This window comes from Calypte anna, chromosome 10 (assembly GCF_003957555.1).
Source record: "Calypte anna isolate BGI_N300 chromosome 10, bCalAnn1_v1.p, whole genome shotgun sequence".
Classification (NCBI taxonomy): domain Eukaryota; kingdom Metazoa; phylum Chordata; class Aves; order Apodiformes; family Trochilidae; genus Calypte; species Calypte anna.
This window is the reverse complement of record NC_044256.1, coordinates 1572183-1595669: the sequence shown is the minus strand read 5'-3', so window position 1 is coordinate 1595669 and position 23487 is coordinate 1572183. Positions and strand designations below refer to the sequence as shown.

Genomic DNA, 23487 nt, shown 5'->3' with positions numbered 1-23487 from the left:
CCTTGTGTCTCACTTTTGGGGAAAATGTATTTTTGGATGGATGTAGTCATGGGTGAAGTAACTGCTCACCTAATCTTCCCCTGCCTTTAGACATAAATAGACTGGAGCTGTGAAGTGTTGACCAAGCCCCAGAGCAGCTTATTTTAGCTAAAGGAAAAGTGAGTGAGGCTCTTGTGTGCCTGGCCTGGGGAATGAGAGCCTGTGCTCAGCTGGGTTGTGTCCCACTGAGTGCCAGAGGGTCACTTAAGTTGAACACCTGTTCTGGCAATTGTGTGGCTGACACACAGCTCATGCATCATGGTTTAATTTTACTAAAGGCTGCTAGTTGTTTCCAGCCCTGACTTTTTAATACAAACTCTCCTAGAAAACAGATAAAAGGAAAAAAAAAATGCTTTAGTGTGACCATTCCACTATGGTTATCTCATCGTGAACCATCAGCAGTACAACCACTGCCTGGGGCTGTGTTTTCATCTCAGTTCAGGCTCTAGGGAAGTGAAACCCTTTTTTAGGGAAGGCTGAAATACAGAGCTTGAGCTTCTGAAAAATCAAAGTTTTATTTGCAAGGGTTTACCTGTATGTAAAGTAGAAGTATATGGGGTACACTGTAGCCACCAGAAAGATAAAACCCTGTTACACTTACATGGAACCAAACAGCTGAAGGAATGCCACTGGAACACAACAAAGGAACACAGGGAAGTGACAGAATGGCAGGTTTGGGACACCCAGAAATGGCTTTGAAATACAAAGTGAGACAAGTGCTGATGGTGCAGCTAACACAAAATAGAGCATGGAGAACAATCTAGACTAGGTGACAGGAGTCTGACCTGAGAGAAACTTATTGCAGGGTGCTCTAGAGTGGCTTGGAAAGTACAAGAGAATAATGATAAAATGCCAAGAGTTCTATTTATTAGAAGTTATTTCTGCTATGTTTTATTCTACGAAATTAATTTTCCAGTATGAAAGTATTTACATAAGACACTCCACTTAGCCTCTATCCATATTGCCAAAGTCTTATATAAATAGCATAGGTGAAATAAAATGAGAACCTTGATAGCAAATGAAAACGTATACCAACTCGGGTGGCTCTCAGCTGTGTGACATTTGCTTTATATAGAAAGACTACAAGAACACAATATAAATTAGTTACAAAAAGGTGATACTGACAGCGCAGCAACTCAATTTGCTGAACACAAAACCCACAAGCAGTGGCTATTACAGCCATGCAGTTTTCATTGTGAAAATTTACATTTTAGATGACATCCATTCCACCTTGCTTTAAGATGTCTGACATTGTACTCCTGTTCTTGGACCCTCCTCATCTTCTTCGTAGGCTTCTCCCCCACTGTTACGGTAGGTTTGCTCATTTGGATCAAACTCTTCAAGGTCTACCTGATCCATGTCATCTGTAATCATGACATCTTCTCGTGGGGGAAGCAGAGCCTCCAGGAGACTCAGTTTCTCCCTTGGCAGCCAGTAGTGCTCTGGGAACTGGACCTACAATTTCACATTTCATTTTTAATTTAAGTTACTCCCAACACCAACACAGACATCTTGGCTACAGAAAAGCACTCAAAACTTACCAAAAACTGTATAATTAAGCTGCCTTTGTCCATTGGAGATTTGTAGATAGGCATCCCTTCGTTGTAGATGCATTTCAGGTCACCGTGTTTGATCACTTCACCTACAGAGAGGTGAGAGCTGTAAGGAAGCTGAGGTGACAGCTGAGGGTTCCACACAAGCAGTGCTCCCACAACACCCAGGGGATGCCTCAGCAACTCCCAGAAAGGCTGCAAGCTCACAAGTACTCAACTCCAGCTATACACAAGGTTATTTAAGCTGTTGAAGAGTGTCAGCTTGTTGTAGCACAGCCTTCAGGTTGAGCTAACACACTCAAGGTGAGTTTAACTTCTGAGAAGAATTGACAGTGTTAGCTAAGATTCTGTATGTAGTGTCTCAGGAGTAGAAGAATGCCAAAGACCCAACTAAATGAAATGACTGCAGGTGTTTTTTGAATTGTATGCACCAGCTGTGTAAACAAAAGCAGGCCTCCCCCCTAAAGACCCTCCCTCAGTCCAGGCACAATAAAAAAGGCAAGCACTGTACAGCATCACAACTCTTGAAAACCTACCTGGCCTGGATGTTATGACAAGAACTCTGTTATCCAGAGTTTCAAGGGTTTTTCTGAAACCACACAAAGCCTCTGAGAGTTGAATCCTCATTTTTGTGATTAAGTCATGCCCTCGCCTCTGAAAGACACTGTGGTCCTTCTGATCAAGCACAATTATGACATCACCAGGCTCCAGATCAGGCTCCTGGTCACCTTCTCCATGAAATACAATCTTCTGCCCATCTTTCATACCTGAAGAAAAGAAAGCCATTTATTTTGCTCTGCAGAACTCCAGACTATGATTAGGGACACAGAACAGATCTCCAGTTCTTACCTTTATCAACATGAACTTCTATGATCTTTTTCTCTCTGACAACCTTACAGCCATTGCAGTTGTCACATCTGTCCTTTGGATTTATTCTTTCACCTTGGCCTTTGCATTCTGGACACACAGTTTGGATTTGCTGTACCATACCAGGTCCAATCTGCTGAACTATAACTTGCATTCCTCTTCCTTTACACACAGGGCACTTTTCTACTGCCCCTTTCTTTCCACCATAACCTTTAAACAGAAAAATTACATCTGAGCTCAGTTGCAGAAAAAAGAAAAGAAAGTTACAGTAGTCAGGCTGGAACTTGCTGACTTCAAAAGCACCTTTAGGGCAATTTCAGAGCAGTGCTGATGATGTATTACCAGTGTAACTGGAATTCAGTTTCCATCACAAAACATGCCCCACAAGCTAGAGGTTTATACAAGCAAAAGAATATGAAGCTTTCTTGTTTTCTCCTTATTTTATTAGCCTCTGCCCTAGCTCCCAAAACATCTTGGTTTTCAAGGAACTATCAGCATACTGACTTCAACATCAACATTCCATTAATACTTTGGGAAGAATCTGCTTGCTAAATATTTAGTAGAGTACTGAGATACAAGACCTCATCAAGATCTACCTCAAAGAATACCATTACATGGACTTAATAGCTGTAAAATGAGTTGTGTAATACAGGCTAGACTGCTAGCCACAGCAATTAACAATTTTAATGAAACAGCTTTTTATTGAAGTTCCAGATTAAAATACTTTTAATTCAGGTGCCCTTACCTATAATTCAGTGACTTGAAGTCTGCCATTACAACAGTCACTTTGTACCACTATGTTTGAGAGCCTTCTTTTTGGGTAAGTGTAAGAGCAAGCTAAATACCCTGGCTAACTTTTCTGGGGGGAGGACAGAGGAAAATACAAAAAAAAATACAAATACAGGCTTCATAGCCTGTCCCAACCAAAAAAAAAGGAAAAAAATACAAAAAAGACTGCTTGGATAAAGAAGGGGTTGAAACCACTGCTGGTTTTTACCTTCACACTTTCCACAAATAACATTCTTTTGCAGTGCCAGTTTCCTTGTAATACCATTATACAAGTCTTCAAGAGATACACCTAACTGGTGCACAACATTTTTGCCTTTAAAAAAAACAAAACACAGAAGAGCAAGATTAATCCTGGTTCATCTCTCATTAAGGGCAAATGTTTATTTAAAGCCTTCTACACTTGTTCATACATGCACAGTCTCACTGAAGAGATGCAAGGTTCATTCCAAACTTTGAACACAGCATGTGCAGTTCCAGCAGCTTCCACTAGCTGCACCCACTTAGGTCAAAACAAACTTTAGCCGCAAATAAGCAAAGCATCATTAAAAGCCACTCTACCCCTGCCCCTACCCCGGATTTTATTAGTTTAACTGGAACAGCAAGATGCAAGGACACTACCAGCTTCAGTTCTAGGCAATTTAAAAGTCACTTTTGTGCTGCCCATAAATTTCCATGGCATTTCATTGTGTAATTTAGAAGACTTTGCAGCAAGTTACTCCTTGCTCTTTCAACAGGCAATGGGCATGGAAGAAAACAAAACCTGCTTATAGCAGCACTCTGTACTCAGTTGTACATAATTACTCCCGAATATTTTTATGAGATTTAACATCATTCAGGTTTAAGTTGATGGTGTCCTTTGAAGCAAGTTCCCCAAAGCATACGAGCAAGTGCGGCACAGATCTGAAAAAGGCAACTTAAAACAGGGCTACTTCAGCTGCTCTCATCTACCCTGCTTCCCCCTCCCCTACAGATTACCCACACCCACTTTAACAAAAAATAAACGAACAGAACTTATCAGAAAGATTGCTATGGCTACGCCATGTTATCTACTTTATTAGAATCTTAATGCTATAGTAACTAAAAAAAAAATCATCAGTTTACTTTATCTATTGTTGCAATGAGTAACATCCACACTCTGTGCACTTAGCAGAACAGCAGTACCATAGCACAGGGGTTTTACACTGAAGTGCATGGTTAGAGTTTCTAGAACTTGTTTAGAACTGTGTACCTCTTCTCTCTCTATTCATTCGGCCTCCACCACCAAAGAACATGTCAAAGATGTCCATGGGTGAAGAGAAGCTGCCGCCACTCAGGCCTCCTTCTTTAATAGCCTGCTCCCCACCCTGGTCATAGAGGTCCCTTTTCTTTGGGTCCGACAGAACTTCATATGCCTGGGATATGAGTTTAAACTAAAAAGAGAAAAGAAGCTCTGAACAACTATGACCAAGAGGAAAAGTAACCCTCTCATGTGTAAACTCCATCTTCGGATTGATCCACTACAGCACCCTCTTGTAGCACTTGTTTTTCCAAAAGGAAACTCCCTAGATGACAGTGTGAGGGACTGTAACAGTACACTTCGATCCATTAACATCATCCCTCTTCTCCCTCTCCCCCCGTCCGTCCTCCCGTGTTACAAAGAGGCTTTTCACACCCAACTTGTAAACGTATGCAAACTATATCTTGATGACTGTGGTAGTCGCGGCCACCATACACCTCTAGCGAGTCCATTTAAAAAGGGATATGATACTATTCCCACAGTCTTGGAAGTTCCCAGGCACACAACAGCCACAGCCAGATGCAGGCTGTTGTTCTAGGGCTGCTGATGGATCCTATATGCCTGCTGAGCTGCTCCAGACAGCCAGGACTCAACAGAGACTGGAATGACCAGGCACTGGTGTTGCTTACTCACGCCAGATACAAGGACCTGGATACAAGTGAAAACATAGACTTAATCGAAAAAAATTAAGGGATTTTTAATATAGTTGTCAAGTACCTCTCCTAAGATGGCTATATCGTTTTTTAATCACAATTTACTACTACGGGAACGACTACTTCCATTTTAAATGTAAGTTACTTATGTGCAGGTGAAGTGGTGGAAGTCAAAAAGCAGTCCAAAAAATAAAAAGCAGAAGTACCCTTTGACTATGTAACTATTTAGCTAACTCAAGTCCTTTAGGTAAGTGTACCGGGTGTACAAACACGGAGCATTTATTCCCACGTTGAGGTTTTCCCACACGGGTTGTCAGATGAATAATCCTATCGTTCACGTTTCCCATGGTTCTCCAATTGTGCTCATTTCTACCAACAGCACGTGAGAGAGGTTTGTTTGTCCACCCATATGCAACCCTGCTATTTCCTCTGGATAATTACCTTGTAGATCTGCATTAGCATTTTTTCCTCCTGCTGAGGAGCACCGATCGATCCGGCACCACCCCAGCAGGCACAGCGGTGCTGGCAGCTGGAGCCAGCGCTGGCCTCACCAACATCTGACACAGCACAATAGCCACCAGCACACCCCTAACCCTTTCGCCTTTGTTTCTTTCAACCCCCAGCTCTTTAAGAAGAAACCTCCTTTTAAGAAGGCACCTGGTAGAAACTACTCCCACACCAATAAAAAAATAAAATAAAAGGAACCAAGGCGTCCTCTCAGCCCGCAGCTGGCCCGCCAGGCCTGCCGCCGCCTCAGCGTGCCTTCTGCAGACTCTGAACAGCGGGAGCCTCCATTTACTCGCCCTGACCTGCGGGACGAGCGCGGCATCAGCCCCTCAGGCACCAGAGCACTTAGATATAAAACCAAGGGCGCGCTTCCCGCCCCTGCGCTACTGGGGAGCGTGAGGACCCAGGTGCCCCGCAACGCGGCCTTCCCCCCATTCCCCCGGCCCTGCGCGGCCTGCGGGCCTTGCCTCCCGCCTCCCCTCCGGAGGAGCCCGCCCGGCGCAGGGCAGAAGCCGCCTCACTGCCCCCTCCCTCCCTCCCTCACCCCCCCCGGCCCCGCGTACCCGCTCGCCCTCGCTGGGGTTCTTGTCGGGGTGATACTTCAGCGCCAGCTTGCGGTAGGCGCGCTTGATCTCCTCGGAGGAGGCATTGGGCTTCACCTGCAGGATGTCATAGTACTCCGTCTCCTTCACCATGGTGCCTGCGGGAGGACGCTCCGCGTTACTCCGCGCTGCTCCGCCGGAAAGGCACACGTCTCAACGGCCTTCTCCCCGTTCCCCGAGGCCCCTTCCTTGGCCCCCCCTGTGCCGCGCTCACCGCCGCACACCCTCACCGCCTCGCTTCAGGACCCAAGAGCGGCGGCTCCGCCTCTTCCGCGGGTTTTATCTGGGCCCCGGCCGAATCTTCTGGAATGACGCCGCCCGACGTCACCGCACTAGAACGGTCTAGAAATGGCCGCGCGTGACGTCACTGCCGGTACACGCGGGGGGCAAGGGGGAGGAGCCTCGCGCCGTCCCTCAGCGCCTCAGGGGCGGGAAGGGAAGGGAAGCGAGCGGCGCCTCAGGACCGGGGAAGTCCCGGAGCGTCCGGCCCGGCCCAGTCTGGGATCGGGGATCGGTTCGTCTGTGTCCGTTGCGACGCTTTAGTCACGGAGCTGTAGTTTTGCGGCAGTTTTTTTGTTGTTTTGTTTCGTAAGCCTCTCCGCCGTGTCAGCCTCCAAACGTTCCCGCGCCTGGGGAGCGCGGAGTGGCCGCGGTCTCGGTAACGAGACGGGGTCTCTGAGGGCTTTTGCCTCAGCACATTGAAAAGCACTCGGTGAGGCTCGGTTCTGGTCCTTGCTGCTCGGACTACTCATCCCCGGGCTAGCCCGCCCGGAGTGGGCTGGAAATCTGGGATCTTCACCTTCCTCCTGGCAGCTGAGGTCTCCGATTAATTATTTCCGAAACAGCGTGGCCAGCAGGTCCAGGGAAGGGATTCTGCCCCTGTGCTCAGCCCTGGGGAGGCCACAGCTTGAGTCGTGTGTCCAGTTCTGGGCCCCTCAGCTCAGGAAGGAGATTGAGGTGCTGGAGCAGGTCCAAAGGAGGCAACCAGGCTGGTGAAGGGACTCGAGCACAGACCCTATGAGGAGAGGCTGAGAGAGCTGGGGCTGTTCAGCCTGGAGAAGAGGAGGCTCAGGGGAGACCTCATTGCTCTCTACAACTCCCTGAAAGGAGGTTGGAGCCAGGGGGGGGTTGGGCTCTTTTGCCAAACGACTTTCAACAAGACGAGGGCAGGGTCTCAAGTTGTGCCAGGGGAGGTTTAGGTTGGAGATGAGAAAGAATTTCTTTCTGGAGAGGGTGATCAGCCATTGGAATGGGCTGCCCAGGGAAGTAGTGGATTCTCCGTGTCTGGAGATATTTCCAAAGAGCCTGGATGTGGCAGTCAGTGCCATGGTCTAGCAACCGCAGTGTTGGTTTAAGGGTTGGACTGGATGGTCTCTGAGGTCCCTTCCAACCCAACCAATTCTATGATTCTATGATTGATGGTTCAGGTGAAAGGAGATAAGGGGCAGTGGGGGAGGGCTGACTAAAAGCACTGCTTGCATAAAAGACAACGTTGAGAATCACAAGTGAGAAAGGCGGAATAGCTGCATGAAGTTCAGATTTTTGTTCGAAAACTCCCAAGGTGGTTTCGTTGCGGGAAATGGGTCTTTGTTCCTGGATGTAGTTGTCCGAAAGGAGAACATCAGCTGTAGGTGGGATAACCCAAAGGCTGCAGCTCTCAGTCAACCACAGTGCAGGTAAATATTTTAGCTGATAGAGAAGAATTTTTCACTGCTGCCCACAGTGAAAAATTAGGATAAGTAAATTCAAAAACTGAACAGGCACTGTGGCTTTTGATTAAAGCGTGATATCATTTAAATTTTTATTGACATTACAATGAACCTTTTGTTGTATTTCAGGTAAATACTATTAGAAGAGTGAGTCAACACAGTCTGTTCTTTGTGTACTCCTGCTTATTTTTGGACTCCTATACATACGTACACATGTTCTCCTTAATAAAGGATAGGGGGTGTAATCTACAGGAAAACAACAAAACACCAGTGAAAGGAACAGTTTAGAACCACAGGAAAGAAAGCTGTTTGGTTTTGTTAGTTTCTCTAAGCAAAATGGCAGCTGACCAGGAAAATCCATGTTTTGCAATCATGAAATTAGATTGACAATACAGAAATTATTTTCTAAAATAACTAAAGTTATTCTATAAACTTGAAGGTTGAGAACTGTCCTTTTTGCAAGGGGACAGACCTCAGTTTATTCTTGTAATGGTCTTCACCTTAGGCTTAAAATCCTATAGTCCTGAAGATAACATTCACATTTCAGAAAAAATAAATCTGTTAATAGCTTTGCAGTAGCTGAATGCTTCAGTAGGCAGTGAAACTGTTTATGTGCTTTGAAAGCCTCTGAAAACTTCACTTCAAAAATCATTTTATAGTATGTTGTGACAGAGAAAGGGTATGTGACTTCTGTGCATGGAAACCCTCATGCAATTAGGTGTAGATACTGATCAGACTGGTGTGTGGTTTCTCATTAGTAACAATAGTAATTAGTAATTACAATTAGTAAGAATATTCAGAAACTGCTTGCATGCACCTTTTCTTAAGAGGACTGAGCATCTTTCATTTTATTTCAGGGAGCTACGGGGTTATATTTGCTTTCTATTTAATAGTATGTATTTGTTTTCTCCATCTTTGGTCTCAGTTGATACTGAATACTTGAATGAACTCCTTGTTTATTCAAAGAATTAGTGGGAAAACTAAGAACTGGTATGATGGATTAGAAAAATCAGAGGGAGGTGAGTCCACTGGTGTTCTTCACCTCATCATTTGCACCTCTTGCATCACTCCAGTCTGAGAACTGTGGTCATCCTGGTACCTGAGGGGAGCACAGCACCTCTCTGGTTGTCTGAGGCAAAGCATTTCCTCTTTTTCAGTACCATATTTATGGAACAGAGTTGGAATCCTCAGCAGCTGATTTTACTCATCTGATTTGTCATAATTAGTAATAAAAGTCATACAGCCTTTAGACTTGCAGACAGACTTTTCCCCAGTTCCAGTGGTGGTTCCTTTACTCCACCAGCTTGGTGTTAAGTGTGTGCACGCTCAGTGTTTACTCTTGGGCTGCACACACCTTGCTTCCTTGGTTCCTAACCAGCAGTTGTTCTCCTTTTTCTCATGTAAGCAGCTGATCTCTTCTCCTCTTCTCTCCCTGGTGCTGTATGTAATGCTCTGAACCACTGTGTCACTTTTTGTTTGCACAGCATCAAATTTGCATCTAAGTGGAATCTGGAAAACAAACAGAGAATCTCTGTTCTCTGCAAGTAGGCAGGGCTGGACTGGAAGTGGGGAATAATGATATCCTACTGCTTCATTTAGCCACCAGAGGACTCTTGCTTTCAGTTTTGAAAGAGGTATTCCCACTCTTAAACCAAAACAGGAGTCAATACACTGCCTCCCACCTGACTTTGGGAGCATACAGTGTCTTTACATTACACATTTATAGAATCACGGAGTGGCTGGGACTTGCGCCAGGCTGCAGATCTCTGCCTCAGAGCAGAGGTGGAGGTGGCCAGAGCACCTGAAGGAAAATGAGGAGTCACCACCAACTTCAGCTGCCAGGCTGCTTCCTCTCTTGTTAATGGCACAATGGAACAAATCAAGGAAGGGCTTTTAATCTCTGTTGTATGAAATACTCATACAACCTCCTTGTTTGCATTTCCTTCTTTTTCCTGGCCATTACCATCTCTCAATCATGCCTTCTAAACTGGGAGGCTTTTGTTGGAAGCAGCTCCTCAAAGACATGTGTACAATGTGCTGAATTTCAGCTGCAGTTTCTTGCAGCACCCTTGATTTTTGTAAAGAAGTGCCAACAATAACTTTCATTACAAACACACAACAAAATCAGGAGTCTGGGGGCTTGAAACCTGTGTTTGTGTTCGATCCCACTAACTCTGCCTTAAGAGCTGCAGTGCTGCCTCTGGAATTACAACAGACTTTTCTTGATGTTGGGCTGGATTCTTTCAGCATCCAAACCTGAGCAGGTGTCAGGATTTCTACAAACCTGTTAGGAAAGCACTCTTTAAATAATATTTTTAACCATTGAGTTTTAGTCTTATTTAGAATATACCTTAAAAGATTATTTAACAATTTCAGTGTAATGGGTGTTTAATGGTACCAGAACTTTCCCCCATAATTAATATCTGTAAAGGGTGTTTCACAGAGAAACAAGCTCTAAGGAAAATCTTTTTACCTGTAGCAGAAGTAAAAGTTGGGTATCTGCCAGATACATGATGGCATTTTTTTTGAGCTATTTTAGGGCAGTGTGTAATGAGGGAATAGCATCTTTAGAAGATGTTTCTGAGGGAAGTTTTAGTTAAATTGGGCAACAATCTCTACTAATTAAATGCTAGTAGAACAGAAAGAGTAAGAAAGACCTGTTTTTGTAGTACAGTTTTGAGTGTTTAAAGGCTGGGCATCTCAGAAGAAAATCTGACTGCAGGAATGGTGGGATGAACAAACACCTATTGGTAAATGTGAAAATGCAAGCTCCTTTGGGTCTAAAACAATCTTTTCCTCAGAAAGAGGCAGCAAAATTGTTTCTAGAGGTGTCCTCAGTCCAACTGTTGTTTTGACCTGACAGGATGTTCTGCTTCTCTCCAGTTGCTCAGAAGCAGCTGCTTCTTTCCCCAGGTGTATACTCACAGCTACTTTTTTTTTTTTTTTTCCTTATGATTTTCTTCCTTAATTATTACAAATTAGTAGTTACAGGCAAATCCAAGATGCATTTTTTGGTTGGATTTTTTTGGTTTCAGTTTGGGTTTTTTTGCTCAAACTCCAGATTTTTTGCACAAAATAATGTGTTTTCCTGCTGTGGAACAGTTCCCTGGAAAGCAGAATGCTTCTGTTCCAAAAAGCAGAATTAAATTCTTGTTGCTGTGCCATGGTCAATGAGAGACAACATTTTTACAGTGAGATTGCTGCTGGAAATTCCATGCTCTAGCAATACATGCAGCTCATTGTGTTTGTGGATCACAAAGTGGGATAAACTGCTTTACCTGATCAGTGTGGGTGAAGTTGTTGTGTTGGGCTTGCCCAGAGGTTCTGCTTTGAGTACAGATAAATTCTGCTCAGTTCTGAAAGTCTGGGGTGACTCAGCTGGGGGTGAAAGTTGTCCTTTTTAAAATCTGAATTCCTTCCTTAGAAATTAATCCATATAAAACATGTATGTGAGTTTAAAAAGGTGCTTGCCTGGGGGCTTTTCCTTATGGAATCTGCCTCCAACATCAGCTCCTTCACCCCAACTGGCTTAAATTTGTTGTCCTTTAAGATGTACCTTGAGACTTAACTTGTTTGCTACGAGTTACTGGAGGCCAAGCCACAGATCTGCTTGAAGAGTTTAGATTTTTTGCTTAAATCCTGAAATCTAGTCTTGTGTAAAGGGAACTGTTTTATCCCCGTTTTACATGGAAATGTTTGTTACTGGTTATATGTTGGTTTTCTTTTAAGGAAAAAAACCACAGACACAAAAGAGCCAACCACACAATGTTATTTTGGAACATGAACCAACAACCTGCTTCAGACTTCATTGGCATCAGCAGTAAGGAGCATCTGGAATTAGTGTACTCCTCCACTTCTTTTAAGTAAATAGAGTTTTTATGGTGGAACAGAAACATTCTTGCCACAGGGGCATTGGGAATGAAACCTGAAACGTCCTGTCCTGAACAGGAAGGGGTGCCCTGGGTCTCTGCAGTGTGGCTCTCATGGCTACTGACCCTGGTAACAACATGCCTTTTGTTTGGGCTTCTCTAGGACTGCTCTTTGGCATCTTGTTACACTGCAGGTTTGTGGTGATCAGTGTCTTCAGCTCCAAGGATCAGGCACTGGTTCCTGAAAGGTACCAGTCATAACTGGGGAGCAAAGGATGTGAGCAGGACATGAGCTTTATTTGCCTCTTCGTTTCCTTCAGAGCTTTGCAAGGCTGTCAACACCCAGAAGTTGTAACCTCTACTTGGGAGTTGTAACCTCTACTTGGGAAAAGCAGCCCAGCCCACTGCAGAAATCCAGTCTGAGTCTGAGAGGTGCATCCAGGTAGAGTATAGGCATGAGAGGAAAGGACCACAGACAGCATCATGTGAGCTGCAGCATGTAAAAATCATTTGAATGTGCAGCTCCTTCCTAACTGAACTCTCTCTTGCCAGCCTCATTTGTAAGGCTTCATTACTCAGAACTTGCAGGGCACTCAGAAACGTTGTACCAGAACTACAAGGGCAAGTTCCCTGTAAAAGTCTTTCTTACAGCAGGACATTGATAAACCTGTTTTTAATGTGACAGGGCTGTTTGTAGCTGACAAGTGCAGGAAACATGCATTTTAGCACAATCATGTGAGTTTTCTGTTACAGTCCAAAAGCAGCTTTTTTCCACCAGTGCTCCCAGATAAATTCCTCTTGCTCCACAGCCTGGCTGCCCTGAAGCCACTTTTGTTACTAGAGGAATGATTGAGCATTGGAGAATCCTTGGTTGAGTCAAATTAATTTTCTAACCATCAGTTAGTATAAGGAAGATGTTACAAATAACCCAGACAATCCTCTCTAAACACATCTTCTAGAGATCTATATTTGAGGTTTGCTGTTTATTTGCTGAAAATACAGATTTCAGACATCTGAGAGCTATTTTCCTTCCATGAGACCAGGCCACTCAAGATCCAGCCCAAGCAAGGTAATTAGAGGCTGTTTAATTGTATTCCTTCATACAACATAGCATGTAGAACATTTTAGATGACTAGGAAAAAAAAATCTTAAACCAATATTCCTTGCAACACAGTTTATTCCTGTTTTTTTCTTTATGGTGTTTCAGCAAAGTTAGTTGCAAGCCCACAGGAGATACCTAGTGGCTTTCTGCAAAGAACCATTGGAGCAAAGGGGGAATTTGGACAATTAACCCAAACTGAAGGAACTAAATCAACCAAGAATTAATTCTCACTGCATAAGATGACACATTTTTACCACTGAAATATTCCCTGTCCTCTTGTTCAGGTATTTTCAAATCAAGTTTCTGGTGTGATAATAAATCCCTTAGAATCCCACTGGGAAATTTGCTTTCTTTCTCCTCTCGTTTCTCATCTTCAACTAAGCATTTGGATATGGTGCAGGGTACTCAGGAATAAAGTTCACATCTTTCTATAAAATTGAAGTTTATTCTTCTTACATTTTCCTACTCACTATGTGAGATTTATACCACTAAATGGAATGCTATGAGTCCTGTTCCCTGGCTCTGAAGGCAAATGGCATAGTGTGGCTTCCCTCACTCCCTCCCTCCTTTTTTCCCTCCCTCCTCCAGATGGGGAGTTGTGAATTTTATCTCCAGTAACATCCCCCAGCCCAGGTTATCCCCAAAATGCTGGTTTGCACAAACCACAATCATCCCAGGGATGGTGCTCCCAGTGGGTGGCTTGAACCATTCCCTCCATCTTTTTTTTTTGTTGTTGTTGCTTGGAAGTATTCCAAGTATCTGAAGAAGTCTTAACACCCTGGCAAGTAATTTGTTTAGGCATAAAGCTTGTGTAGAAGGCTCTGCAGTATCTGATAGGCCTGGCTTGGTGAAGTCAGTGCAGTGCTGGGGTGGTTGTGATGCTGGAGGAAGGGCTTGGCTGTTGCAGTGGTATAGGTGACTTGAAGGCATTTCCTAATACAACAAATCTGCATTTTCTGGAAGAAAGTAACTTAATGGAAAGTTTTTTGGTTTTTTTTTTTTTTTTTTTTTTTTCTTTTTCTTTTTTCTTTTTTCTTTTTTGAAGCTGGAGTTAACAAAATTAGAATTGCTTCAATTTCTGTGAACGATTTTGTTGGAAATCTTGGCAAAGGAAAAGATTTGCATCTTAAAGCACTGTAGACTCATTAAAATTCTTCTCAGGGATAATTAAAGAAAACTGAATTAAAAGGAAAGTTTAACAGTAAGCAGCTCACAGGCACTGCGACATTTCAAGCATGTTAAAATCAGAAAGAAACAGCTTTTGTAGCTGTAGTCTCCTCCTCTTGAATTACGTGTTGGGTTTTGTAACAAATAATCAGTCACTGTTGGTCTCCTCAGTGGTCCAAGAAGCTTTGTGCCTGAGCCCAAGCGTCCTCCAGTTTTTTGTGAGCAGCTGGAGGGGGTTTGTCAGCATGGCTAAGAGTGGAGAGACTCTTCTGAAAAAAGTGCAAGATGAAAATGCAATGAATATTTATGAAAGCTCTGAAAATGGGTAACGTAGCTTCAGTATTTACTTTAACAAACCAATTTGCCAACTTTTGACAAGTTTGTCTTCTACTGCTGCAACAAGCAGCAGGAGCCTGCTCTGCCTGGTGGGGTCTCTGCTATCTAATGCAAGAGAAGATCCATCTTTTGGGGCAAGAATGAGAGAAAAGTGTCAGGAGGACTCTAAATTAATTTCTTCTTTGATGCTAATTTCTAATTTGGCATTAAACCTATGAAAGCATCATTCAGTATGGACTATGTGGCTTGTGCCCTGTTTGCATATAGCAGGTTGTGTGGTGGTGATTTTGTGGCACAGAGGCTCTTGAGAAGGGGGCTCAGCAGAAATCCATGTACAGCAGCTCTGACAAGGGGTGTATTTGTTCAGCTCCTGTGGCTCAGCCACTCACAGCTTAGCAAAAATATGGAATTCAAGCTGAAAATACTGCTGAACTACCAGGCTCTTATGCTTCAGTCTGTTAAATGATTTAATGGCATTTTAACCGTGTGGTGAGATTACAGACGTTCTCAAAGAGTTGATGCTGCTGTGCCATTCCTTCAGGTGTTTTGGGTGGTAAAAGCACCACTGGAAACTCTGCAAGTTCAGTGTATTTCAATGCAGATAATCTGCTTGGAAAGGACTTTCAAAAATACCCTAGGTGCAGCTAAGGAAGTAGCTCTCTCATTGTGCATTTGGGGGAATAACCCCTAGATGATAATTAGCCTTTGTGGTTGAGCATCTTCTTCGGGTCAAAGGAAACAGAACCAGATAACCCATATCACAGAGAAAGGAGAAGGGAACTCAATTTTAGAAGAGTTTGGTTTAGGGTTTATATTTGCTTTTTCCATGTAAGATAACCCTACTGACTGCTCTCTTCTTTCTGTCTGACTGGAATAGAAGGGAAAAAAAACAATTTTTTTCCTGTTACTCCATCACTGGAACAGTGTCTTCTGTTAGAGAATGCTCACTATCTCTAGAGCTTTTGGAAATAACTATTTTAAAAATACACCAGTCTCAGAGGATATACTGTAACTTCTCACTATTGTAAGTTTGTCAGTATTTCTGGGTGCTTATCCTGGGTACTTACCCTTGTTTCTTGGTACTTATTTCTGGGTAATTATCCATTGTGAGAGCCTGAACTGTTGTATCAGGTAGATACTTAACCTTTCAGTGAAGTTAAATCTAACTTCCTATTTGTTTAGGGGACCACTTGCATGTGATGTCACTTGCAAGATTTGCTTGATCCTATCAGGTTGGTTGTCATCATTTTTATCACAATGGTTTATTCTGTTCTGGGCTTTGTAATCCTGGGTAAGCATCATTAGCAGCAAATTGTAGGCTTAATATTTTTGGAAAAGAAAAAGTTTCAGACAGTTGAAAGCTTTTGGATTTGTTGTTGATTCTAGAATAGTAATGCAGTGAATACCAGGATCATAATTTTTTTTTGTTTAATCTGTCTGTGGTACACATGTGGAATTGAGGATCATAACTTTCTTTGTTTAATCTGTCCAAAGATCACAAAGCAGTATTTAGCTTGGGACTGGTATATGTGTACATTGACTCATGAAAGTTAGGATTTTGCTAGATTAGTAATAAATTTAGCACACGCTTGCTTCTACTTCTACAATGTTTAAGCATAAAAAAATGTTCCCAGGCCTTATTCATGAAAAAAATAACTCTGAAAGAGGATTTAAAGCCATCATGATTTGCAACCACTGCAGTTAGGAAACTTGAGCTTCCTGTATTTTGTGTCAGTTTAACAGAAAGATGTTTAGCATATGGCTTCTTTCTGAATTTCTGTTGAAAATGTCACAGAGGCTGGAGCTACAAATGTTTTGATGTGTTCAAAGTCCCTTCCATAAATACTTGGCTAGTTTTTTGATGTCAGTGCATGTTTTCCTCTTAAATAGTGTTGTCCACTTGTGGTTTGAAGTTAGGGAGCAAACTTTATATACCTTTTATCTATGCTGGTAGATTCCAGGTAGAAAGAACTAGGTAAAGAAAATAAAATCCTAGCAAAATGGAAAGAGGAAAAAACCCCAACACCTTTTATCAGGCTGAAATTGAATCAGTGTGACCTAAAAAATGAGAAAGAGATGAAATAATGAGTTCTTTGTGACCTGACTTTGCAGTACTCCTTACAAATAGCCAGAGAGAGGCAGCTGCTGGAGGACTTCAGGTTTGTGTCTGGGTTTTTGTTGTGCAGGGAGGAGCAGAGCCAGAAAATCCATCCCAAGGTCAGTGAAGGGTTGTAGTACACTCCAACTGCTGAGTAGTGTCTTTTGGGGAGGAAATAAAAAAATCAGGCATTGTTCCTTCCCATTCACCCACATAGTTCTCAGGTCTCTGTAAGACTGGTCTGCTCACCAAAATAAATGACCTAAGTTTTGAGGCGAGTCATAACAGAAGCAAAAAGTCTTAGTTTTTTGCAAGTAAAGTGGCAGGTTTTACCAGACTCTGTGTGCCAAACGTGTTACGTAGCAAAAAACATGTCAGATGTTAACTTTATCTTTAATGCTTTGTTCTTTATTAAGCATTTGTGTTGCTTTTAAATATACCTTTCTGTGGGAAGAAGTTACATGAGTAATTTGAGCAAGACTGGTTTCTTGTTCCCTGTGACAAGCAAAGTGGTTTTTGAATCAGCTGACCTGTTTTGCAAGAGCAGGAACATATCTGGGCTGATTTGTGGCCCCCTTTTTAAGTCGCATGAGGGCACGAAAGCCAATTAAAACCTAAATCTAACCTGTGCTTTGAGGACAAAGGGAAATTTTAAATAGAACATTCCAATAAAGGAAGGTATTATAATATTGCCCTCATTTGAACAGAGGAGCAACCAGTAAATAAAAAGACCAGTGATGATAGACAGCAATGCCCCTGAAAAGGCCCATGACCCTCTGGTGGCTCTTTACTTTGCTCCTTAAAATAGGAAGCATTTTAAATGTAATAAATATCCAGGGTTTTTAGATCTAATGTTGTGTGTCATTTAACCCGTGTTGGGGTTTTGTCTTATGTCCTAGAAATATCTTCAGAATTTCTTAGGTAACAGTTCACAGCTCCTCAAAGTCAGGAAGTGTAGTGTTTGTTACTTGGTGTGCTGGTCAGAGATTCCTGTTGAGCTGCTGAGCAATCAGAGCTTTGGTGTTGCTTTGTTAAATCAGTGACTTCATTGTCTTTGGCTAGAACTCCAGGGCACATTCTAAATTTATTGCCCTGTGCTCTCTCCTTCAGAGAGAGCTCCCCAGAGCTCTGTTTTAAAATGCTGGGTTCAGCACTTGGAAGGTGCAGGGGAACTGGGAAAGGATTACTGATGTATGGGATCCAGATGAAGATATTTAGTTTCTGAAGTTTCTAGGCAAAGTGCCAGGATCACTAAAATTTTCAGAGCTACCCAGAGATAATTTAAGCCATACTTGTGCTGCCAAAAGAATTGTCAGGTGATTACTTAGTGATTCCATCTTGAATTCAAATGCCCCAGTGAGCTGTTGAGAATACCTAACACCCAATGGAAAGTACTTTGGAATGTGCAGATGTAGACTCAAGACCAAAAGCAGCTCTAATGTGAAGTAAGGCTGGTGGAATGCACTGAGCTGTGTTGTCCTCCAGAACATGGAAAAAAAAAGCTTGGGGAGGGTGGAATAATTTCCCATTGTTAAAATAGAGATAAAGAATTAGGGCACTTGGACACTTGATACAAAGAATACAGCTGAGTGGAAGAACAATTTTTGTTTTCATCTGAGTTATTATGGACTACTGAAATAACCAGCAAAGCTGTGGGAGTTTAGAGATTAAATTTACCACATCATCTGCAGGACAAACAAGCAGTGGGAGATGCAAACAAAATAGATGAAGAGTTTCTGCTTTGGAAAAAAATGCCTGTTTTCCAGTTCAGCCTCATTTGGTGTATTAAATAAGATTGGAATTTACTAGTTAGAAAAGCCAATTCATCAACAGTGCTTGAGAAAAAAAATGTGGATTTGCACACCTTGCTCTTCAAGGTAGACACCTGCATATTGCTAAATATTCTGTTACATCTGCAAGGCAAGCAGAGAAAGGAGTTTAATTATAAGGTGGAGACTGTGTTGTAAGAAATATGTAGTAACATGCTTACTGCTACTTGAAAGGTGCCTGGTGGGTGAGCTTGGGAATGAGATACTCAAAGGAACAGTGACGTAGAGGAAGGAGCTGCACTGCTTTGGGTCATGGCAAAAAAAACCCAACTGTGTCCAGTTCTGGGCCCCTCAGCTCAGGAAGGATATCGAGGTCCTGGAGCAGGTCCAAAGGAGGCAACTGGGCTGGTGAAGGGACTCGAACACAGACCCTGTGAGGAGAGGCTGAGGGAGCTGAGGGTGTTGAGGCTGGAGAAGAGGAGGCTCAGGGGAGACCTCATCACTCTCTCCAACTCCCTGAAAGGAGGTTGGAGCCAGGGGGGGGTTGGGCTCTTTTCCCAGGCAACTCTCAGCAAGACAAGAGGGCAGGGTCTCAAGTTGTGCCAGGGGAGGTTTAGGTTGGAGATGAGAAAGAATTTCTTTCTGGAGAGGGTGATCAGGCATTGGAATGGGCTGCCCAGGGAAGTAGTGGATTCTCCGTGTCTGGAGATCTTTCCAAAGAGCCTGGATGTGGCACTGAGTGCCATGGGCTGGGAACCACGGGGGGAGTGGATCAAGGGTTGGACTTGATGATCTCTGAGGTCCCTTCCAACCCAGCCAATTCTATGATTCTATGAAAACACAGCTGAGACTTCTTGAGAGCCATCAGGTCTGAAAAGAGCTGTGAGAGCAGTGCCAGGGGAAGCTGAGGGGGTTGCTTTTTGGAAAAAATGTGTGACAGACAAACTGTATGCATGCAGCAGACACTGCATCTGAGCATTCCCTCCTTATTAGCTGTGTTCTTTATTGTGGACAGTCTGCAGGATGTCTTATTTCAAAGGAAGAAAATATCCTGCATTAGCTTGTAGTAAAGGTTTGGAAGTTCAGCAGCCAGGAACTGCAGTAACATGGTTTACCACAGCCTTAGCTTTGCACCTGGAACACACTCTTCTGCTAAAATTAGGCACTGCATCCATCTCACCTTCCCTGACAATATCTGAATGTGGTATCTTCAGCTGTGAACTCTTCCCATGCATTAAACCAGAAGAAAATTAATAAAAGTATTTTATCTGGGTGATGAACCCACACACATAGTACACTGTTATCCAGGAACAAGGTGAGAGTTGAGAAGGTGTGTGCTGGGAGAAGCCTCCCCATTACACAGACTGAGAAGTGGAGGAGGAGGTGGTGGCTTCATTGAGAATAAGACTGGATGAATAAATTCCTGGCCTGGACTACCAACTGTTTTAATTGCAGAAAAATGTTTGTGTAAATCTTTTTTGGGAGCAGTTTTGAATGTGGTTTCACTTTTAAGTACTTTGACTTGCTATAGGAAAATGAGGGGTTGTGAGTAAGTAACCTGAAATCTAAAGTAATACCTTGTACTGAATTATGTATTAACAATATACATATACAGTTACTGTTAGCTAAACAGCTTTTGTTTACAGATTTATAGAAAGCAGTTTGTTTTTTTTTTTTAAATCCTAATAACTTCTATAGAGAGACAACTGGTAAATAGTTAACACTTACAATGCTGCAGGAGCTGAATGATACTGGTCAGGAGGAGGAGTACAAAAAAAATATGGTGTCCCTTCTTTTGCTATTATACATCATCAGTTTAAAGGATAACTTCTCCTTAAATCTCATGAGAATATGTCTGCTGTGTTACAGTGTCTGTATTCTGTTGGGGCAGTTCATGATCTTAGAAATTACTCTGCAGAATTAAGGCCAAAATATATTTCACCCCACAATGTAAAGTTAATAATTTTTGAATTGAAGAGAGAAGATTCTGACCTAGTTAAACAGTGTGTTTGGTGGGGCCTGTTAAAGTGAGAATTACTGTAAAACATTTTGGATCTCTGTAGCAATCCAAATGAATCTCTGGTTCATTTTTGTATTAAATCTGGACTTTATAGATGCTTTTAAGTTTTATTCTCATAATTTTCACAATATTTTTAGTATTAGGAGAGAATTTAGAAGACAGCAAATATCTGACTGCATTTGACCTTGGGTATGAGATGCTGTTCCTCCCCAGCTGCCAGGGGAGGAAATAAATGTGGAAGGAAAAGCCCAAAGTTCCTTGAAATGAAACCATTCTGGAAATGAGGAGCAGAGTGAGCAGTGCCGTTACTCAGTGCCATTATGGTAATGGAAGAAACTTCTTTTCTAATGTCTGACATTCAACAGGAGAGCACTGCTATTTCATAATGACAGAAGTAGAGAGAATTAGGTCTTAAATTTCGTTTCTCTAGTCATGATGAGGAACAATACCATCTTCATTGGGTTCCATCAAATGCATTTAGTTAAAAACTGTAATTGCTCTGCCAGCATGGTTTGCTTGGGGTGAATCAGTGGGGACTGCCAGTTACAGCAGTCATTATTCTACCACTGTAACATCAGTCACACCTCCATTACTTCCCCTAAGATGCAAAGATGGAGCTCCCTGGAGTTGTTAGAAGCCAAGGCTGAATGGAAACTTTCCCTTTGCTAATCAAATATAGAGAATGTTCAGATTCTTCCTTTTCAGGTTGGCCTGATGATAGAACTTCTGACTGGCACTGAGGAGTGGTGGGTGCTGCAAGTGAGCTGTGCCAGAGATTTGAGATTTGCCCCAGACCTCTGGATGAGGCAGTCAGACAGAGCATTCTGTTAGGTGGAGGAGAGTGTGAGTACATTGAATTCAGGCAGTAAACCAGGTCTTCTTCCATGGAATAGTGCCTTAAAATTGAAGTCCAAAGTACATCAAGAAATACTGCCATTCAAAAATCACTCCTGCTAACAGAGTTACATAGAAGTAGGTTTTTAATTCTAGCTGGTCAGTGTTGTGTCACATGAACTCAGTTTGTTCTAATTGCTTTGCTAAAGTGACCTCTACTGTCAAATCCTCTGTGTGTGCCTTGTAGAGGGCTTTACACAGTTTTATGTATTAACTTTGGACTTGTAAACTTTTTTATTATTATTATTTAGTGCAAAAAGCAGAGGTAGAACTGGCATTTGTATTTGGGAACATGCTGTCCCTGCACTTACAACAAGAAGTAAGTTACACAGAATCTCAGCCTCACTAACAACTTAAGTAGCTGAAGCTGAGATTTTCAGAGCATTTCAGTTTTGCCAAACCACCACCAAACTCTAATTCCACACTGAGTTTTCTCCTTGCTGCAGGATGCTCAGTAAGCTCTTGACCAAGCAGTCCCACCAAAGTCTACTCAACTTGGTGTTACTTGAACAATTCCAAACAACATTCCAACAATTGGAATGGAACAATTGGAACAATTCCAACATAACCTTTCTTGGATCTTTACTTAATATTAAAAGGAATAACTCCTAACGGAAGCTAAAAGCAACGACATTAAAAACATGTTCTTTCACTCAGGAGGGGATGGTTCTGAATAAACACCTAAATTGCTGATGGAATAGAAAATTTCCTAATTGTACTTTCAGGGCAAAAATACCTCCCCTCTCAAATTGGCTGCTTGGTCCATAGAGACAAGTCCCAGCCACTTTGTACACAGCATTAGGAATGTCAAAGCTCCTGAAAGTATCAGATGCAGAGAGCTCCTAACATGACATTTGTGTGTTGAAGGATTATCATGGGCAAGTCCAGAAGTTTAGACCTGTTGCTTGATTATTTTTATTATTTTATTATTTTTATTAAGAGATCAGAATATACACTGAACCAGTATCCTATAGCAGCTGATGAGAAGAAAGCAAACTAATGAGATTTTACTCTGGGAAAAGTAATTTGTGATTATGAAAAGTTTTGAGTCACCTCAGAGACTTCTGATTTGTTACTGATCAGATCTGTTTTCTTCTGAGGGCTTTCTTGCTCTTCATTTTTAGCAGGAGTAAAATGTGGTTTTCCTGTGACTAGGATTTCATTTGTTTTGTAAAATTAAGATTTAAAAAGCTTTAGTATTCAAAATATAGTTAAAGGAAAAGATTGCACTAGATTTCTAAACATCAAATGTAGTTTTTCTTTAAAATAGGAACAGATTCAGAAACTATTAAGTCATTTGATATGCAAGCAAGCATATTTTCATATTATTTCAGGTGTTTTGGTTTTAATCCCAGGCATGTCTTCCTCATCAGTCATTTTGTCCGTGCAGTCTGACTTCATCACTTCTCAAACACAGCCTTCCCTTCCAAAACACAGCACAATCCTCCTCTGTATTTAAATGACTCAGTTTCTCATCAGCATCTGCCTGCACCAAGCTGGTGACTATTTCCAGAGCCCAACTCTCTGCTTATCAGACAAGCCCTTGTTTGTTTTGTTCCATTGTGCCATTACCAGGAGAGGAAGCAGCCTGGCAGCTGAAGTTGCTGTGACTCATTTTCCTTCAGCCACCTCCACCTCTGCTCTGAGGCAGAGATCTGCAGCAGGGTGGAAGCAAGGGATTGGCACTTCTGATGGGTGCACAGGTACAGAACCTGCTGAATTCCTGCAAAAGGGATCCAGTGTCTTAATTTCATTGTGAATAACAATCATAAATGGTAGGACTGTCCCACAGACAGGTATTCCACACAGTGTGGTTGTTAATAGGGGATAGGAAATACTGCCTGACATTGTCTTTGGTCCTGACACTGCAGCATCAAAAATTTATTTATTTGAAAGCTGGGAGGGGTATTGTTTGCACTCCTTTTTTTTCCCCTCTGCATTTTGAGTTAATTTATTATACCATAGAGGGGAGTGACTTCCTGAGCTTCACTCAGGACTCTTCTCCTGTACCTGTTGAGAGAAAATGAAGGTAATCCCACCTTGCTCTTGGCATCTGAAGGATGCTGATTCCTACCCGTTTTCCTGTTAAATTAAGTCAGATAAATTAAGCATTCTGCATGCTGCTATTTATGTATAACCTGGAGTGCATTGCTTTATGCAGTCAGTAGTTTCTTGGTGCTTAGTTATAGTTTAGATTCTTGCTCACATAATCCTTTGCAGCTCACTACCTCACAGGC

At 42.4% G+C, this 23487-nt stretch overlaps 2 protein-coding genes across 4 annotated transcripts in view; one reads left to right on the top strand and one right to left on the bottom strand.

Annotated features, from left to right (window-relative positions):
* Positions 1–529: 529 nt before the first annotated feature.
* DNAJA4 (DnaJ heat shock protein family (Hsp40) member A4) lies at positions 530–6640 on the bottom strand. 3 transcript variants are annotated; one of them, XM_030456986.1, is made up of 7 exons: positions 6248–6640; positions 4477–4657; positions 3457–3561; positions 2442–2669; positions 2129–2359; positions 1581–1681; positions 530–1494 (listed from the first exon to the last, which is right to left on the bottom strand). In XM_030456986.1, exons 1-7 carry the CDS (start codon positions 6377–6379, stop codon positions 1276–1278), a joined length of 1197 nt encoding a protein of 398 aa, XP_030312846.1. In that variant the 5' UTR covers positions 6380–6640; the 3' UTR covers positions 530–1275. The 3 variants fall into 3 exon arrangements, with proteins under 3 accessions (XP_030312846.1, XP_030312847.1, XP_030312848.1); XM_030456987.1 differs by lacking the exon at positions 4477–4657 and having other exon boundaries at positions 6248–6559; XM_030456988.1 differs by lacking the exons at positions 3457–3561; positions 4477–4657 and having other exon boundaries at positions 6248–6328.
* The window catches only part of ACSBG1 (acyl-CoA synthetase bubblegum family member 1), a 44121-nt gene continuing 27011 nt past the window's right edge, over positions 6378–23487 (top strand). Inside the window, exons 1-2 of the mRNA XM_030457270.1 lie at positions 6378–6626; positions 6880–6944. Of these exons, the coding sequence (XP_030313130.1) occupies positions 6378–6626; positions 6880–6944 (314 nt within the window). The remainder of the gene's footprint in view (positions 6627–6879; positions 6945–23487) is intronic.

Bases quoted from the DNA above. Each gene is read 5' to 3' on its own strand.
- DNAJA4 (XM_030456986.1), bottom strand. From the start codon at position 6,379: ATGGTGAAGGAGACGGAGTACTATGACATCCTGCAGGTGAAGCCCAAT. The intron at 3,562-4,476 runs GTACACAGTTCT...TTTTTTTTAAAG, and splicing joins AATGAATAGAGAGAGAAGAG to GCAAAAATGTTGTGCACCAG. The intron at 2,360-2,441 runs GTAAGAACTGGA...TCTTTTCTTCAG, and splicing joins AGAAGTTCATGTTGATAAAG to GTATGAAAGATGGGCAGAAG.